A 20,255-nucleotide genomic window follows, 5' to 3' on the forward strand; every position below is an offset into this window, starting at 1 on the left:
TGTGTTGAAATGCATGCTAAAATTTATTTTTAAAATCTTTCTGAAATAAAAGCAATGTCTAAGCATTGCCACTGCAGCCATCAATTTCTGTGGGCTCAAAGTTCGAGCAGTAATCTCCACGCTATCAGCTGTATCACAAATTACACTATTACGACTAGTGCTACTTAACCTCTTGGAAGGCAGTCTCAGCAGACAAGACAAACACTTAGCTGGCAAGGCGATTCCATTTCACATTTTAACACTCTGACATTTATATCCATTAAGCTTTCAAAAACCCATAAACTCTTAGACAAGCTCTACAACACTGACTTGGAACACAAGTGCTGCTCCCTAGTTCTGAAAATTACAAACAGATCGATTTCATTGTTTTTGAGAATCATAAACTATTTTATATAATAAATATTTCTCTACAACTCCTGTAATTATTTAAAGTGAAATTCCTGACTTTGTGCTCAAAGATAGTAGTATTTTACAAGTAAAACAACTCAATGTCAAAGCCAAAACAAAACAGAAGGTATACACAGAAGGGGTTTGTGCTTAGACGTATTTGATTTAATTCACCAAATTGTTGCATAGATCTCATACAAAGAACTAACTGGAGAATAACTGAATTATTGATTTATATGGGAATCCTTACATTAAAATCTTTCATGTTTTACCCAGTACATACAATCCCAATAACCTTACTCAATTGTCAAAAGCTAACGCAAGTGTGAAATCCATAAAATTATTTTTCATGGTTTTGTGCAGTTTCTACTTTGAGACATCACCTTCTCCTAAAAAGCACCATATTCTTTTCTTCATGACAGTTAGTAATTGTTCATTAACCCAATTTTCCCACCTTCAGTATTGTTACTCCAATCTTTCAGGAAGGAACAGGAGACAATCTTGTGCCCGGCTTGCTGTTGTGTCCATATAACAGGCTCAGCTGGTTGATCTGAATGCCATTCACATATGCCAAGCTCAAAACTGGAAGTCTCTTGTTCTGAAAGACAAAAGAAAAATAGTCACTTTTTAAGAAGTCATTATTTATGAGACTATTTCCCTTTAGAAAGAGATGTTTATTAAACTGCTTGACAACACTTCTGCCTCTGGTTACTTCGAAAGTGTTGTGCATCACTGAGAACAGTGTAGTATTTCAGGCTGCCATCTTTAAAAACATTCCCTAAAGGTGGATGTTTCAGAGCAATGGAATGCTCAAGCAACCTGATATAGTGTTTTAATGATTCTATGAAGCTTGAGGTGCCAATTGCAGCTGCAAAATTTTGTGCAATTAATAACAGCTACAGAAAGAAAGTGAAGAGTTTAAGCAGGATTGCACTATGACGTTGGACGTTCCATTTCTTAATATTATTTCAAGGGAAAGTCAATGTTTGCTCAAGATATGTTTAAGTAGCAGTCAGTATCTCAGAGAAAACATGAAGACTCTGAATTGTACAAAGGAAAGAGTTTTATGTCAGTATACATAGACATTACTGTACTGCATCTCAGAGTTACTGAGTTCTTCACATTACTCAATGAAATGTCATGTCCAACTGATGTCAGAAATCTTCCTTGTACCAGTGTTGCATAAATATTTGCCCTTTTTGTTTAGTTTAAGTGAGAAGAGCTTGTGGAAAAGTTATTTCTGATGTAAAATGCAAAATCCTAGATTGGTCTAGGAAATGATGGATTTTGTCTAATTTCAACATCTGGAAAAAAGTTGCAAGTACACTCAAAAGGAATCAAGGTTTTATTTCAACACTTTTTAATTATTGAAACAAACCATTTTGATTCATTTTGCATTTTTTAAATTTAGTTTTGAATATTTCTGAGGTTGTTTTGACAAAAATCTCATTTTCTAGCTCTTAATTCTGAAACTTGTCAGGCAATAGTAATATTAATATTTTGAATTTTCTGACTCACATCCCTATAGCAGTTCATTTGAAAGACTCTGCATCTTGTTCTGCATTTATGATATTCACTACATCTTTGCATGATTAGTTATAACTAAGGAATTCAGATACTCTTAATTAATTTGAGACTCAGGAGGAATACCCTGAAAGTATTCCATTTCCATCTGTTGGGGCTCTTTACTTTCACTCCTATGGAAAGATCAGAATTACAATCTTAATAATCTTCATGTATGTAATTTTTCAGGAGTTGGGAGAGCACTCTGCAGGGCAATCAGCCACTTGGATAAGAATATGAAACCTTTGAACAGAAGGTCTACTGAAGGTATCATTACAGCAGTTTGTGTATTACCTCTTAGAGCATTGCTTTAACATCTTCTCTTTAACAGCTACAATTTTTTTTTACAGTCCATATGCAATTGTATAACAAAGAGGTGCAGTGTTTTTGACTGATAAGAAATCATTTGGCAGCTGTTAAGAAAACTACAAACTGTAGAGAGTCTTAAATTGCTATACTGAAAATAGGGTTTGGATTGTTCTTTTTTAAAGCAGAGTTTACTGAACAAGAACTGGATAAGAGTCTGAAGGGGGCCAATTTGTGAGACAAGTGAGGGAGAGATAGGAAATAAAAATAAATAATGACATTACATTTCTATTTTACCATCACAATTTGTATCAAGAAACTCTTGAAGGCATAAATTTTTAAGCTATTTTACTCCTGACTCTAAAGGTACAGTCACACTAATGAATACAAATGTATAAGGTCATTCCCTGTGTGCATTTACATGTTGCCAATCATGAATAGTACATTAAAAATGCAAAATTTAACTACAAATTTAATGCAATTAAAATGATCTTCATTTAAAATCTGCTTATCCTGACATTTCATAAAGGCTCCAGAAAAAAATGTTTCAAATTAAAACCACCATTATTCTGACCTTTTGTTTTAATTATTGAAAAGTATTTAGCAGTAAATTTTCACCTCTTTCAGGGAGAAAATTAAGATGCTTTGACCCTGGTTTTGGCTGCCGTGAGCAACACAGACATTACTTAATGAAGCTGACTTTTCATAATGGGAAAGCACAGGGTAAGAACTGTCTCTAATTAGAACATACCTGAGGTATTTAAGAGCGTGGCAGCTCAATCTGAATGCTACACAATATGCCTCAACAACTGCCATGCAAGGTAAGTTTAATGCCTAGATTTATAAGTTCTGCTGAGTACTCTATGTCTCTTTTTCAATCTTTTATCTCTTTGAGACAGAATTTCATCTTTATAGTTGATCATTATTTTTTGTTTTGTTTGCTTTAGAAGCATATTGTTTATGAAAAAGTCAATATATTTGTACAGAGAGATTGATATTCCCCTGCGGGAACTGCTTAAGCAATTATATAGGTTGCTAGAATCTAGTAATTCATTTCTTTTCCATCTTAAACGTGACTTTCCATCTACAGAACTCCTCCAAGGAACAGGAAAAAAAAATGAGAATCACTGAATCATTTGCATTGGAAAAGACCTTTAAAAGGCTTGAGGCCAACCATTAATCACACGTGTATCCCTTCTTATTGTCAGTTTCAAATTCATTTGTTCAAAGAAAGTGTAGCATAAACTTACCTGCATTCATACACAAGTTAGATTCAGTTTTACATTTAAGTAGTACTGCTAGAAAACCTATACAAAACCAAAAAGCAAGATAGGCCCTGGCTTGAAAATATTTATTTAACATCTGCTTCAATATTTCTCCATTCTCAGGAAGTTTAAACATGGGCAGACTTGCATGACCAAGTTTAGTTACTTGAAACTTTATTTCTCCGAGGTAGATCCTCTTTGAAATAAATATACATGTCTGCCTGAATCATCACATTAGGATTTTTATCTTGCTTTAACTGTGATCTGCCTACAACTGCTCAGCACACTATTATTTTAGTAACTATACTCATCTATTTTCAATAGTTTTTCCTACTGAGAAATAGAAAGAGCTTTATTTTAGAACATAGTACATACAATCAAACATGTAATCTAGCTTGGTCCATGACAAACACTGCATTCCCTATCTTGAGTTTAAATTTCAGACCAAACCCTCAGTGTCTGTGCTACGACTAGGAGACAGAAAAACAAAGGAAACGCTTTGAGTTAGAACTGCCGTCACCTGAGAACGTGATGTAGGTGTCACAGTGAAGTCTTATTGGATAATACAGAGAATATAATACAATTTATGCTAAAAGGGGTAGGATTACTTTCCCATGAAAATACATTGGGTTGAAAAGAGAAACAGGAAACGTTTTGCTAACGAATTCCAGTAGGCAGGGATGGTCTGGCTGCAGAGCTGACTAGCCTGACGTTACAGCTCTTGGATGCAATGGAGCGGAACAAAATAGCCACACTACACAGACAAGGATCAAGACCTTGCATTTAGAAATACAACACAAGTGCTTTGTGAGTCTCCCTAAAGTCAGCTCCAAAGCTTTTCCTGAGCTGGCTGAACACATCAATTCTTTGGCCAAAACCAGTTGATCTTTTCTACCCGCTGAGGTCTTAGTGCTCTCTTGGCTGCAATTAGCTACATTTATACTGTGCCAGATTCCTTGAGGTATTATTCTCATTCTTTCTAACTGTTTAGATGCGATAAGACAGTCGATGGTTTCAAGGGATAGGAATGAGCAGGTTGAAAACGCTTATCAAGTTGATTGTGATAGAAATAGGACAAGGGGTAATGGGATAAAGCTGGAACACAATAAGTTCCACTTAAACATAAGAAAAAACTAATTCACTGTGAGGGTAACGGAGCAGTGGAAGAGGCTGCCCAGAGGGGTTGTGGAGGCTCCTTCCTTGGAGGTCTTCAAGACCCTCCTGGACATGTTCCTATGTGACCTGATCTAGGTGAACCTGCTTCTGCAGGGGGGTTGGACTAGGTCCCTTCCAACCTCTACCATTCTATGATTCTATGAAATAGCAAAAGATTTTTGTTTGTGTTTTCTAATACAAGGACAAAGTAAAATGATCTGTCTCCTGAAAAACAGGTATTTCTTACCACATGCCAGAGAGCATCCTTCACTGAAAATAATATCATCAATGGCAACAGTTTCATCTTGTCTCTGAATGTCCACCATCCCCCAAAAGACAACCTGCAGAGATTAACAGCAAATCAACATCAAATGGCACTCACTAGTGTTGAACAGAAACACAATTCCAATATATGTCAGACTAGTCCACAGAGTTTCTATAAGATATACGAGAACTCTAATCGTGCACTTAATTTTGCCTGGCTTTTGCATATATTTGTGGCTTGTCTGAACAAATATATAGCCAAGCTGTGCCAGGGGATGTTTAGATTAGATATCAGGAAAAATTTCTTCACTCAAAGGGTTTTCAAACATTGGTATAGGCTGCCCAGGGAAGTGGTTGAATCACAGTTTCTGGAGGAAGTTAAAAGATGAGTAAACGTGGTGCTTAGGGACATGGTTTAGTGGTGAACTTGTAAGTGGTAGATTAGCGGTTGGACTCTATGATCTTAAAGGTCCCTTCCAACCAAAACTGTTCTACAATTTCACAGGAAGGATCTGAAAACCACAATAAAATACATTAAAATCTTAACAAGGTTCACAACAGATAAGAAATACAAATGATTTTGTCTTTTATCAAGTCATTATTCCATCAGAGGCTGGAAATGTGAGTCTCATCTGGTTGTTTTCAGAATTCATCAGAGACCTGGAGAAAAGTCAGAGCAATAAACACAGAAGTTTTTTAGCAAGTTTTCAAACAGAACAAACTTTGAGAATATGGTCAACTGTTATTCTACTCTAATAAACCAGCAAAAAACCACACCAAACTAACTCAAAATATCAATTGCATGAATAATATCCCTTACATTATCCCCTAGCTCTATCTGGGGATATTACAGCTCCTTTTTTTTTTCCCAGAGTTCTGGAGGCACAATCTGTGTAGAGGTACAGTCTTGTACTTAATAATGAACATATAGGGTTATCTTGATAATAAATTTACAAGTGTTAGCTCTAGAGTTCAGGGCCAATTTTGTGCATACTTTTAAGAGACCACAGCAGAACATTTACATATATCCTATAAATCATCATAGTGATTACAGCACGCCATTGTATAAAATGACACAGCTCAGATAATTGTGGTAGGAGTTAGTTGGTTTGTTGTTTGGCTTTGGGGATGGAGAGGGTGTTTGTTTATTAGTTTTTCTTAGGCTGTAGTTGACCTGCTCAAGAAGTGTGGCAGTCTATAAAGTCAAGTTATCCCGTCATTATACAAGTAGAGATGTAATGTTATCTGACATATCCCCAGTGAGAAACTCATGTCCAGTTTTTTTAGATATACACACATTATTTTTTTAACACAGAAAGATGGAGAGCCAGTAATCACTTTCTCTGACAATTATTTCAAGAAAACCATTATTAGTAGACACACAGACAACTGCACTTTTGTAACATAGTATTGCTAAAAAATACCGTCACCCTCTGTGTTTATACTTCATCAGCTGTAGTACAAAGAAAAGAATGCAGTTTATTGAGAGCCAGAAGGTTTGAAGGAACAGGGTTAATCTTGATATAAGTTTTGGAGGGGGATTTTTGTTTGTTTTGATATAATGATGTTTATCTTCTTTCATATTAAAGTCTACTTGAAAAGAATAACTATTTCATACTAATTAATAGCATCGTCTCCCATTCAGCAATACATTTATAAGACTGAAAAACAAGACCTTAGAAATTTGTTCATTTGATTTCAGAAAACAATATTTTTGAATTGTTTAATGTCACTGCAACAACATGTATAGTTCAAGTGTACTTTGGTGACATCACCAGTACAAGGACAAATACTATGTTCATATTGTCTGTTCTTATGATCAAAGAGTTCCCTGTTGACTGATGTTGTAAACACATCCTGGTATTCTGAACAGCCAGGGAAGTTTCTCTGATGGTTAAAAAAAATGACCAAATAGGTATTTATATTTAAAAGTGTTTGACTAGAGAGGAGTCAGACGTCCTGAAAGGTTTACTACTGACTGAATGAGGAGCAGAGTCAGTGCTGTAACCTTGAACCTCTACAGAAAAGTGTCAGTTCTATTTTTTTCTTTACCATGTATTAATTTCCCCACCTTCATATAACACGGGATCATGCTGGATGCCTCCAGTTGCTCTCACATCTAAAAAAAGATTATCCAGGCTTTATCAGTCACAGGTAGCTCTCTGCCCTCCCCTGTGGGATTCAGTCCAATAATAACCAATCTGACTCCCATCCACATTTATTTGAGTGAAGAATTGTTGTTTTCTTTCTCATACAAAATCTAGAGTTCTTTCAGTACAAAAGTCTGTGATGAAAATGTCAGCTCAAAGACACTATTTGCTCACAACTAATTAACAAGAGCTGCTTAAATATGCAATATCTATGGCTGTCAGAACAAATTAATATTGCAACTCCATTAGTGGCAAGTAAAGATGTAGTGGGAATGTAGAGGGGATCTAACACTGGCTGGGCATCTCCCACAAGTGCAGCCATCGGGGCAGATTCTTAGTGCAGCATCTAAGCTCAGTGTAAAATACAGGCATCAAGTACAAAGACAACAGTGAACCTCAAGCCTAGAACCATTTCCCTTAATGAAGTCGAGGAGTTAGAAACAGGACAGGGGGAAAGTAATGCAGAAGAGCAAACTGTGATACCAAAAACCCATTCTGTGATTCTGTGAAAACCCAGCTGAAACACAGTCTGAGCTGTGGTGCAGTGAGTAATCACAGACATGGTAATCTTTCTATTTCAGAATTCCCTACAGGTAGAGATTTTTTGAAAGCCAAAAATCAAATTCCTTACCCCATAAAGATAAACAAGACTTTTTTTTTTTCCTTTTTTTTGAGCAGGAAGAGACAAAAAATAATTAATTAATAGTGGACATTCAAATGAGCAAAGAAGACATGCAGGTTGTCTTTAAATTAAAATCTCAGAGTATTTTTGTAGCATTTACAAGCACAAGTATCCTGTTGCAAAGAGACTTCTACACTCCAAAAAGAGTAATCTTTTTTTCCCTATAAGCTTTAATTATAAGGATTTTGGTTTAAAAAAATACCTCAGGGAGTCCTACAGGCTAAAGATCTTTTCATATCAAAGAAGTGTAAAAGGGCAAGTGAATTGCATTCATGTGACCATCATGCAAGTTGTCACTGGAGGAAAAGTGTGCAACCAAAGAAGAAAATTTGCTCAGCTTCAAGTCCCTATCTACATTTCTTTATCCAGTTGCAAAGACTACTGCAATGTGTTTGACAGATGTCTCTTTCATGCTGTACTGTGACATCAGTTCACTTTATAGAGGCCAAAGGATAATAAGGTTTGCAAACAATAATCTAGTTAGGATTTGATCCAGCAATTTAGAGGAAGAAGATGTCATATTATATCAGCCATTCACAGACTCATTCAATTTTCTAAATGATATAAAGAATGAAAAAGTCAATCTAGAAGTAAACTCTCCTGGTACAATCTCAGATTGCTATTGATATACTCATATGAGGTAGAGGTAAGTTATTGAAAAGTAACACTGATGCTTGTGTCGAGCTAGGTAGACTGTATGCTACAAAATACCTGTAAGTCAGTGTCGTGCAGACCAGTATTACCAAACCTTGTTGGATGCTTTAGCACATTATTTCTACCATCGTGTTACTCGTATGACTTATTGAAGTGAGGTTGCACTCTCATTTCTTCAGGTTTGTATTTTAACTAGCTCACAGCTAGCTTCACAGTAACTACTGTAGGAAGAAAAACATCTGATTTTCTTCTCTGCTCCTCACTTTCCCTCTGGTATTAAACATAAAAGTAAACATACATCATTCATGATATTACAGCCCCAAGTTACATTTACTGTGTTAATGTTTTGTGTAAATGCACATGTAAAAACATTTAAATAGCCAATGAGGCTTCCATTGTTTTCCAGTAGATGTAGCAAAATAAAACCATATGCACATGTTCTATGACAAAGGCTAAAAGCTGCAATGAATAGTTAAGTACAGTATTTGTCACCTGAAGCATCCTTACAGAACAGCAGCTAATAGCATAGAGTGGTATTTCCTATGTAAATTAAATCTTGAATTTATTGGTACAGATAGACTGAGGCTAAGTGAACACTCCTTTGTCACATCTATGGAATCTTAGCTTTAAATTTATGATGTACTAGGACTGTTTTTTTAAGACATATACACAGTTCAAATACAGTTTGGCAGTGGTTTTGATCCCCTTGAGAGATAAGAACGAGCAGTAGTTCTTCATGTCAACTATAAAGCCCCAAACGTCTTCTTTCTTTTGTCTGAATATTTTCTATTTACAACATATTTTGTAGTTTTGACTTATTTAAAAATCACCACAATTTATAAACCATTTTACAAGTGCAATTTACAGTCATTCAATTTACCAACCTCATACTTTTCAGTGCTATTGATTGTGATGGTATTTTCTTTCCACTGACTTTGTAGTTCTCCTGAGCCTTTCCAAATGTTTGTAATAGTACCTTCAGAGTACTTTTGAAGCCCCACCATCAATGTTCCACTCCTTTGACTGATCCAATAATGAAATGTGATCTAGGACAGAAAAAGGTCTCATTATTCCAGGGAAACATTACGACAAACAGTGGAGTACAAGGACTATGCATCAAAATACCTGGCAAACGTGTTCTTTGTCAGTTGGAAGGAAAACATTGGTCCTTAAAGTTGCAGAGGAGGACTGCATTGCAGAGGACAAAGAGAGGAAATATGCTATTAAAAGAATAAAAAAAGAAATCTTAGAAACTTGATGAAAAAGTTAAATAAGCTATAACAGTAAACCAAGAAAATGCAAACATACAGGTATGAATTAACAACTGAAAAGACAACTAGGAAGTTTTCTACAGAAAATATTCATATCACACTTCCAGCTATTGTGTGCTAAGCTGTTGTTCATATTAAATACTGACACAGTATTGCTCCAGGTTCACGCTGAAATTTCAAGTAGGGTTGAAAAATGTTTCACATGTTGATGGCTCAGATACTCCATTATTAAGTGTAAAACTTTGGGACAAAGTACAATGAACTGAGCAAGCTGATCAAAGAGCTTAAACTCCGATTATTGAATAGATCTCCCAGTTTATGCCTAAACTACAAACTGTTGTGACTAACAATACAGATTTGTTACAATAGTTCAAGTCTTTAAGGAGATGGGGGAGATAAGAGAGGAGGCTACAGTGTTCCTCTGTTCCACAAGATATGGGGTTTGTTTTTGGCTTCTCAGAAAATTGCCTCACTGCAGAGAGGAGGTTGTGGTATCCCTGTACACAATTATAAAAGGTTTCTTCAGAATCTCCACACTACCGCTAAAAAATACCTTTACCTTTACTTCTACAAAATAAGTCCAAATTAAACCTTTGCTTTACATGGAAGTATAACAGATCAACAGGAGTCAGCAAAACAGAGTTGTTGCTATTCCTTTTGACTGTGTCTCTCCCTGACAATAATGTTTCAGATATTCTAAAAGATAGAAGGCAACCACCCTGTTTTAGGACATTAAATACTATTAGTTGAAATTTGTCTTCTCCTGAACATAAATATTTCAGAGATGACCAATGTTAAAGGATGCAAGGATAAAAAAACCACAAAAGCTCAATCTATTCTTTTTTCTTCCTTTCCCTTCTCCCAAACTCCAAGCAATGTCAGGTAAACTGATGCCCTCTGACATTAATATGTGAATGCAAAAGATGAAGGAGAAAAACGGACACACAGGACTGAAGGAAAAGAAGTCTTAAATATTACTTCAGCAATAAAGTACCAGGGAACATGCAAGAACACCTAAATAGCTCATTTATAAAACTACCCATCCTGACCTTTCATCCACACATGTAACTGCAAAGTCATTGACAAAGGACTCTAAGACTAAATCAGTGCTGGATCCACATGAGCATTCCCCCACAGAGAAACATTTTGCAGCCTGCTACCAGAGCACTGGCCACACTCTCCCTCAGTCTTTGGCTTTTCATGGCTGTATATTCAGCGCTTTCAGAACATGCCAGCTGCGAGGATATTCTTCCCATCCACAACAGATGGTTTGGTGTCTCATCAGAACCCTACCCCTGATTTTTAACTTCCATAAAATTTTGAACATTTTTCTTTTGGTTCCCTAAAGATAGATGCTCTTAAGCCATAAACAAGGTCAGATTTCACCCACCATGGGAATTTTAGGTCTTACACAGATAGAGCAGAAACAGTAATTTCAAGATATTCTAATAGCAATGATTTTATATTATATCTCTGCAAAGATAAGATTTCAGTTAGTAAAAACAGGCTATGTTTTAGTTTGTCTTTTTTTTGTTTTAAATGGTTGTCATTAGTATGTTCAACTACATTTTTACTGAAAATAAGAACCATAAGAAGAGAGAGAGCTAAAGAAATGGGTCGAGTTCTAGTAAATGATTACATAAACCTTCAAAGGACTAACATCTACCAAGTGATCTTTGCTCTTCTGCTAATGTATGTGCAACTACTTATCCTGATGGAATGAATTCTTCCCTTTAATACTCTGCCATAGAGCACACTCTGTACTATTGTCACCATACAATATAATTTAAGATCTTTAAGCGTGAACCAATGTAAAACTGATTACACAGACTATTGAGTCACCAGAAGTGGGAAAACATGAATAGCTGCCATGAGAAGATAAATAGAAGTAGCATTCAAAAAAATGAAAGTATGTTGTAACCATTCTCCAGGTAGAAAAGCAAAATGACAAAATACATTTCAATATCCTTAGTCATTCAGTTCATAGATCAGAGTACACAGTCCCTCATAAGATGAAAAGGTACAAGTATTCAAGCTTTCTGTTGTCTGATTAAAAAAAATTAGATTAAAATGACTACCAAACAATTCACAGTTCTGGTAGATACAATGGTGATCGAGTACCCAAAACGAGTCAATAGGAATATACAGCTGAATAAACAGTTTGCTTCCTCTTTAACCAACAGCTGAAGTTGATGGTTCTCAATCTTTTCATAGAATCATAGAATGGTAGGGTTGAAAGGGACCTTTAGAGATCATCTAGTCCAACCCCCCTGCAGAAGCAGGGTCACCTAGATCAGGTCACATAGGAACATGTCCAGGTGGGTCTTGAAGACCTCCAAGGAAGGAGACTCCACAACCCCTCTGGGCAGCCTGTGCCAGGGCTCCCTCACTGAAACAGTGAAAGAGTTTTTTCTTATGTTTAAGTGGAACTTTTTGTGTTCCAGCTTCACCCCATTACCCCTTGTCTTGTTGCCAGCTACTATAGAAAAAAGGGATGTCCCAACCTCCTGACACCCACCCTTTAGATATTTATAAATGTTAATAAGATCTCCCCTCAATCTCCTCTTCTCCAGACTAAACAGCCCCAGTTCCTGCAGCCTTTCCTCATATGAAAGATGTTCCAGTCCCCTGATCATCTTGGTGGCCCTGCACTGGGCTCTCTCCAGCACTTCCCTGTCCCTCTTGAGCTGAGGAGCCCAGAACTGGACACAGGACTCCAGATGAGACCTCACCAGGGCAGAGTAGGGGGTGAGAAGAACCTCCCTTGACCTACTGGCCACACTCTTCTTGATGCATCGCAGGATGCCATCGGCCTTCTTGGCCACAAGGGCACATTGCTGGCTCATATTTAGTTTGTTATTTATTTTGTTGGCTTTCAGCATCTGCATAAATTAAATTTTCTCCTTCCCATTAGTTCTTTGCAGGATAATAGTATACTGGTTATGTATTATCAATTATGAAGAAGAATATCTTTCAAGTCTTTAACATATCCTGATGAGGTGTGTACTATCCGTCAAGCAGAAACCCTAGAAACTTTAACTGGAGCAAGATTCTGGATGATTGATTAATTTTGATTCTACTCACAAGTTTGTTATACTTGATTCCATAGACTTTGATTTTTTTTTGTTAATGAAAAGAGCTGTTATTATTTCGAAGATAATATGCTTTCAATTTACATAAAATAAATACTTGTGTTTATGAAAAGAAGTTTAGTAGCTACTTGTTTTTAGGCTAACATCAGTTTAAATCCACATTTATTCGAGAACAGACTTATTTTCAGATGCATAGTGCACACAGTAGGATGTGCTTATATGCAAAAAATTAGACTGTTAGAAGAACAATGTGTGGATAAAGTTTCCTAATTATAGAGCATCATGAAAACTGTCAAATGTGGAATGAGAACTTTTGGGCAAATGTAAAGTGGAGATTTTTTTGTTGAGTGTTTTTCTATTGAAATTTTTTATATTCTGTGCCATTTTCATTTTCCTGATTTCTAAGCAAGTTTTTCATGCATTCACCTTCAACCCACCAATTCACATTAATCATTAGATGGAACTTCTACCTGTTCGGTAGGCTCATTGAATGAGTAGAAGGTGCTGCTTGCTTTGAACAGTACAGATTGCAACACTCCCAGAAAAACCCAGTTTGGGAAAAAGGTGAAAACCAGCTAGGCTAATCAGTCTCACAATGGCATTTTAGTCCCACAGAAGGTTCTATTCCTGTACCCTCTCCAGAGCTGCACACCTGCCTCTGAGCACTTGCTCTGAGGGCTGCTGCAGCACTGGTTGTGCACAGGAGAGGTGAGGATGAAGAATGGGAACGAGAATAATGGAAGATGTAGGAAAGACAATCAAACAGTTTAGGGTGATTGCTTCAATTAGCTCACATCTTTACTGTGATATTAGAGGTCGTCATCAAATTTGATCTCTCCTTGCTTTCTTAAAAACAAACTTTCCAACAGCTTTGGAAAGCAGAAGATAACTGGAGCTAAAATACTTGGCTTAAGTTAGCTTAAAAGCTATGACAAAAGTCATGCCTTACAGAAAGAATAAGCCAGATTTTGGAAAGTAAGGTTAACTTGGCAAGTGGACAAGTTGAAGTGGCATATTTTATCTGAGAACAGTGACAAAGAACTACTTAATTGAGCTGACTGTCATAAGATTTAGCCTCCTTGAGACAGTGTCTTGCTATTAAACTTTTTTCCCCACACCCAGATCCAAAGCCATCTTCTCTCAAAATATGTGGAGCCACAAGTAACAGATATACACACATACAGAGGACATTCACCAATACAAGAAGGAATGAAAAATACATCTCAAAGTGAGGGACTCAATACTCATTTCTAAACTTTGCAGCTATCAAAACTGAAATCATCACCTGAAATCTCCAAACAGATAAAGACCACACAACATGATCCTTGAACATTGAATACTTTCTCCTCTATGAAGACAGGAATTGCTTTCTGGAATACTGTCCTTTTTTTCTGGAATTCTGTGTCATTGTATTTACAATTATCTAAAAATCTAGACACAAGTTGTCAGAAAATATGCAGTAGAATAAAATTGAACTGAAAAGAAACTTATACAATTAAGCAACTAAAACAGACAATTACATAATTTATAAGAAGCCCTGGTTCCTTCAAAGAACATGAGGATTCTTACCACTGTCATTCCTCTTGTGATCAAAGTATGGAGGCCCCATGCCAGATCGACCATTTCTTCTTATCCATCCAGGCTGTAAATTCACTTCATTGAGAGCTTTGCATAGATCAGTTTCAAAATCACACTTTTCACTGGAAAAACCTGAATTGAAGTAAGCAAATACAAAATTCCAAATACAGAAGCAAAGAGATATGTTCTCACCACCACTTACTGTTTAATTAGCACCCAGAAACACCCTGAACAACCTTCTAAAAACACAAAGGAAGAAACACTACTTTTTAAATCATTAACAAAGAAATGGGGGGGTGGACCAGAGACAATGAACATTCAAAAGAAAACCAAAACAAACCACCAAGCCCTCCCCCAGCTAATCAAACTCAAACCAGTCAACTGGTATTGTAACATTCTAACATAGGCATTTTCCTTGGCAAATGTGTGCACTACCTAATTGTAGGAAACTGTCCAAACTGGTATTGCTTATGTAGAGAAGCTGTTCTTAAACTATACTGCAGCTATCAGCTGAAGAATTTCAGTACATTCTCTTTTTATCCAGGAGTCTTGTATTGAATAACAAAGACTTTACGTCAGGAAATAATCAGATAGCAGTTTTTTTGTTGTTATTCTGCTGCTGTTTATTTCATCATTTTGCAGTTTACATTTTTCAGGAACTTGGAGTATAAGCCCATTCTCAGAATGCCCCTCACCTGGGGTCTAACAACAGAAAGGCAAGGTTCTCATCATTTGACAAATACCAAAGTTTACCAGTGTGCATCATCTTTACTAAGCTACTGCATTAAAGCAGAAACCACATTGATCAGAGAAAAGCTGAAAGAAGGCTTCAGAACAGCAGTCTCCCCTTTTCTTCCTTCTGACCTTGTTTCTTACAGTGCAACGTGGTGGGAAGGGACTGCTGCTCCACCTTCTGCATTCTGCCATGGAGCAGCCTAGGTTAGAAAGGGAGGCAGAGCATGCCCTTTTGGCACAGAACCCAGTTTTGTGTGTCATTTCATTCAGAGAATTTGAGGTGGGCATGCTACCAGATAAATAATTGTTTACTGGGAGGGAGGGACAAACATTTGCTTCTCCTCTGGTATCAGCCAGACCTTTTTGCATCACATCCAAGCTGAATGAAAGTGTTTGTAAATGCCTGCCAGGCTGAACCACCCACTGCTTGAAACGCTTACTGTAGTGGTAGAAGGATTGAAGAAAAAAAATCTAATCATAAGGTTGCTCTTTACAGATTTATCTTGGCATCTCACCCCAAGCAGAATGGCTGGTATGTGAGACTCTCTCCAGATTTCATGTGGTATGCAAAAACTTTCAGTTCATCCCCATTTTCTATTACACAGTAGAGAAGGAGAGGTTAAGATTGCCTTCTAGCCAGAATTCCTGTTAGAGGAGAGAGCTACAATGCCTTCATATTCCCTTTCAAATTAGTGCTCACTTCAGGCCCCTGCTAATGCTTTTGGTCTATTCTATATGTGTTCAGTAATCATTTTAAAGAAAGTTGCAACTCCAGCATTTGCTGTCATACTATGATGTCCAATTTCATGGCTTTCATAGTCACATCAACTTACTGCAACAATTAATTATAAGATGAGAAAGAGGAAAATAGATATAATTCATGTAAGCATTCCCAACTCAAATTAATTTACAGATTAGCTGATTCATCAACCAACTTCTTTTTGCTGCTTTTACCCTTTAGCTTTTTAAGCGACTGACTAGCATGTCAGTGGCTCATCAAATGCACAAATACTGCTGTGGTATATCTGCTTCAAATAACATGAAACACACAAAATCACACTCAGTATTTCCTCAGGAACTTTCTAATAGCTGAAGAAAATATTTTACAACCAATATGTAGAAAATAACAAGAGCAATGCCTTCTTCAATGAAAAAAAGATCCTTAGTCATTCAATATTATTTTCCAGGGCAACATTCATTTTCACAGAAAATATAACTTGAATGCAAATTAATTTAAACTTGCTGGAAGCAAGATTTACAAAGATAAAGTCACTGCTTAGAGGGGAAAAGACCAGAAGGAAGAAATGTGTGGGATGTTCTAGATATTTTTTGCAGAATTTCATGTGAACAAAACAAACATTTAATATAACTTCTAAGGAAAAATTCCAAGTGTCACAGAAACAGATTACAGTTCAAGGTTCTGTTTTAAGTATATATGTGTATAAAATCTCAGTTTAGGATATTCTGAGAGTAAAATATTTTTAAGATTAGATTGTTATCATTCATTCTGTAATGAATATTTTACATTAGTACTCCAGAGTTAAAAAGTTGACTGTAGGGTTTATTCTGCTCCTTTTCCAATGTTGTGGCAAGGCACAAACCAACCACATATGAAATACAACACAGCAACAAAAAAGCATCATCTGAAATTCCAACTTTGACATATTTTCAGTGCAGGAACATTCTTAAGCCTGAGCAGAGCTCAGAGAAAACAGCAGGGAACTGTCATGAATATGAGATCAGAGAGATGAAACCCAAGTAAGAAAATAATTGTGCAATAATTCCAAATCAAAAGAGTGGGTGGCAGCAGATGAGTTTTCAATTTGACACCCTGATCTCTATCTTTATGTCTGACAGATAACTTCTCTCCTGGAGTGATACAGAGCATTATTCAAGCAGCACCAGCATCCACAGCCTGTCACGTAGAGCCTAGTTCCACATCTTTTACTTACTCACACTTAAAATACAACATTATTTGATATTTAGGTCTTTTACAGAGCCCATGAACTCTTTTTTTCTAAACTAGTGTTTTGAGTAACATTTGATTTCTCAGCCTTCATATAATCATTTGTCTATAAGCAGTATTCCTTCATATAATAAACACAAAAAGCTTCTGTAAAAATTTATGGAAGAATGCATCTATTGATGCACGTTCTACAAACATAATAGAAAGTGCTGCATGGAAGAAATGCTCTTTCTAGGGAAACCAAGACCAAGTATGTTGAGGATCTCAATACTATGCAGATAAATGTAGCATAAAGAGCTCTTGTGCAAGTGATAAAAAAGAATGCTAATCTGAGATGTGTTAGTCACATACCAGGGGATTCAACAAGCATAATTTCCAGTCATTGGTATTTAATACGTTTTAGTACAGCATAAAAAAGTTACAAAATATTCTATACCCAATACAGTCTCAACTCTCTTATTTGCAGAGGAACAAAAATCAAGTATCCCAGAGCTGATTCTAGACTGTTCCAAACAGCTATCTGTATTTGGGAGTCATATTGGAAGAAAAGCAACATGTATCTAGGCATACAACTGTTATTTGAGGATTCTGGATATAATTTACTGCTCCCTCTCACAGATTTCAGCAGAATTCAATGTTTGCTAACATGATCTAATTAGCATTTCCCAGTGTGCACATAAACACACAAGATCCTTTAAAGACAAACTGCTGGAAATTGGAAGCTAAACCTTACAAAACCAACCGATATGGTAGCTTCATTTGTTGCATAGTGAGGAGAAAAACAGATAAACTTTTAGTTAAAATTCAAGGCTTTGATAAATGCAAAAACTTGTTTGCACTACAGAACAAAGTGCAGGACTATCTTATGTATTTAATGAAGTCATTTGCACCATCATTTTGTGTAATGGCATTCTGGAAATAATAGATTTCTGATGCACATTTACTCAGACGCTAGCAGTTAAAATTCACCCTCATTGATTACATCTGTCATTTAAGGGAAATTGAAGAAACTATGTCTTCTGAAAGTGACAAAGCTTAAGCTAGGATTATCAGTTCATAAATTCAAGAAACTTTCCTCCCTTGGTAGATTAAATAAAAGAAAATCCTGTTGCCACTTATACTTTGATCAAGGTGTTTTGGTTAAAACCTGAATTTCAAAACAATTTTACCATGTATTAAGGAAAAAAAACATACTTGTTAAATATCTATTGAATTTATGTAGATGAGGAAACACTTTGCTAAACAATATGCATTTGAAGATTTATGAAAGAGTTGAGCTACACAGAGGTTGAAAATTAAGCAGGAAGAAACTATCTTAGAAAAATCAAAAGAAGAGGAGTATGGGGAAAAAAAAAGACTTCTCAAACATTTTTGTAATGTTAACAATCTCCCCACCCTTCAGGTTCTCCCTGCTGTCATGTTCAGTTATCAAACCAATCACATTTGTAATGCCTTCTGAGACTTACCTTGTTTCTCATCACTGCTGACTCCACACTGGTTTGTGAAAATGCAGAGTTCCCCAGATGGAGCAGAGGAGCCATCACTACGTTGGCAGTGACTTCCAGTAGATGCCTGAGTATCTACCACAGCAAAGCAATGCAACACACAGAGGAGTATGAATCTGTTCATGGGCTATGTTACTACCCAAGTTTTCACTTGGAAAAGTATTACTTGAACTACCTAGTGTTGGTCACAAAGTTTCTTTGAAAAAGATGTGTTTAAACACATCTCTCTAATTTGCTTTTAGAATGCTGGATTCTGAACCTGCAGCTTAAGGAAAATATGGCTTCTGTGAAGCAGTGACTTTCAACCTGGTGTGTCTTTGGATAATATTTAACTGAATTATAACATTGATTTATGATGAAAAAATTTTGGTGCATGCTAGGTAGGTCAACTGTATATCATTAACTTACTGATTGCATTTATTGCCCCATATGTTTGCAAATATAAGAAAATATCAGGAAAATAAAGTAGAATTACTAAGTGACCAAAATTCATGAAGATCTCATTTGTCTGAGGGAGTTGGCTGGTGCTTAGAAAACTTATGAAGGGTTTTTGTGTTAAATTTAACACTTCAGAAATTCAAAGTTGATTTTATACCAAAGGGAGTGTAAATGACTGATCTAGGGGAAAAACTAGCATTTTCAGAGCCTGTAGATACATGATACTGATAGCTGAGAGTGGTACCTATTTGTTATTTACTTAGTAGAAAATCTACAATCATTTTCTACTATTGTAGATAATGGCTGAATTATTTTACAGTGCCCAGTTGTTCTGCAACTCCAATTTGCAAAAATATATGGCTGGGCTGGCTCTTAATGCTTTCCAAATTACAGGAATCTGGTATTTTCTGGAAAAAAAAACACAGGTTTTGTGATACTACCACTATTTCCCAGGGTTAGAAAAAACCCCAGAGACGTCTAAGATCCTATATCTGAATTCTCAAGAACAGTGAACAATCTGGTAGTACAAATAGAACAAGAATCTGTCAAAATAGCAACAACAATTTAACACCTGTTGCAGGAGTCCATCACTAGGGGACAACACCATTGATATCATACCCAAATACATTACTCTGCCAACATGTTCTGTCTCTAGCCAAGATTATTTAGTGATAGATATGAAAATCACCACTAACTCACCCCAGTTTGCATAATGAATAGTTCTAAAATAGTGGATTTAGAAGAAAAAGTGTATAGTCAGAGTCAACAAAACAGTTCCCTTTTAATCTGTCAAGAAGAGTATTTTCATTATGTAAAGAGGTTTACATTGTATTATATAGTAAGCAAATCAAGCCTCACCCAGCAAAGATGGGCATTACTAAAACACCCTCCTACAAAAAAACTCCATCATAACTGGAAACAGAAGTCAATGTGCTGATTTACAATCCCTTTGATGTAAAATCAATTTTGAATTTCTATAGCTATGGTTTGCTGAAATACACCATTTCTGACAAAGCTTTTACATGGATGAATCAAGGATTTTCAAATTGAGGAAAGGGATGGTGGAATAGACATCTAATCAGCCCAAAAAGCCAACCTTGTGAGAGGAGATTGAATCAACTTGTTTCATTCAGCCTAGCAACACAAGAAAACAGGGAAATAATATTAATGAAGTACTTAAAATACTTTACATGCCCCAAAGCCAGGGGGAAAAAAAGATAGTAGAGAAAAACAATACTATTGCA

The 20,255-nt window shown here is 36.2% G+C and overlaps 1 protein-coding gene across 1 annotated transcript in view; it reads right to left on the reverse strand.

Moving 5' to 3' along the window:
• The window catches only part of MALRD1 (MAM and LDL receptor class A domain containing 1), a 222,189-nt gene extending 203,492 nt beyond the window's left edge, over positions 1–18,697 (reverse strand). Inside the window, exons 1-6 of the mRNA XM_061997419.1 lie at positions 18,535–18,697; positions 14,359–14,499; positions 9,552–9,646; positions 9,311–9,472; positions 4,924–5,017; positions 842–985 (exon numbers count right to left, since the gene is read on the reverse strand). Of these exons, the coding sequence (XP_061853403.1) occupies positions 842–985; positions 4,924–5,017; positions 9,311–9,472; positions 9,552–9,646; positions 14,359–14,499; positions 18,535–18,697 (799 nt within the window). The remainder of the gene's footprint in view (positions 1–841; positions 986–4,923; positions 5,018–9,310; positions 9,473–9,551; positions 9,647–14,358; positions 14,500–18,534) is intronic.
• Between the last annotated feature and the right edge of the window lie 1,558 nt (positions 18,698–20,255).

This window comes from Colius striatus, chromosome 5 (assembly GCF_028858725.1).
Source record: "Colius striatus isolate bColStr4 chromosome 5, bColStr4.1.hap1, whole genome shotgun sequence".
In the NCBI taxonomy this organism is placed as follows: domain Eukaryota; kingdom Metazoa; phylum Chordata; class Aves; order Coliiformes; family Coliidae; genus Colius; species Colius striatus.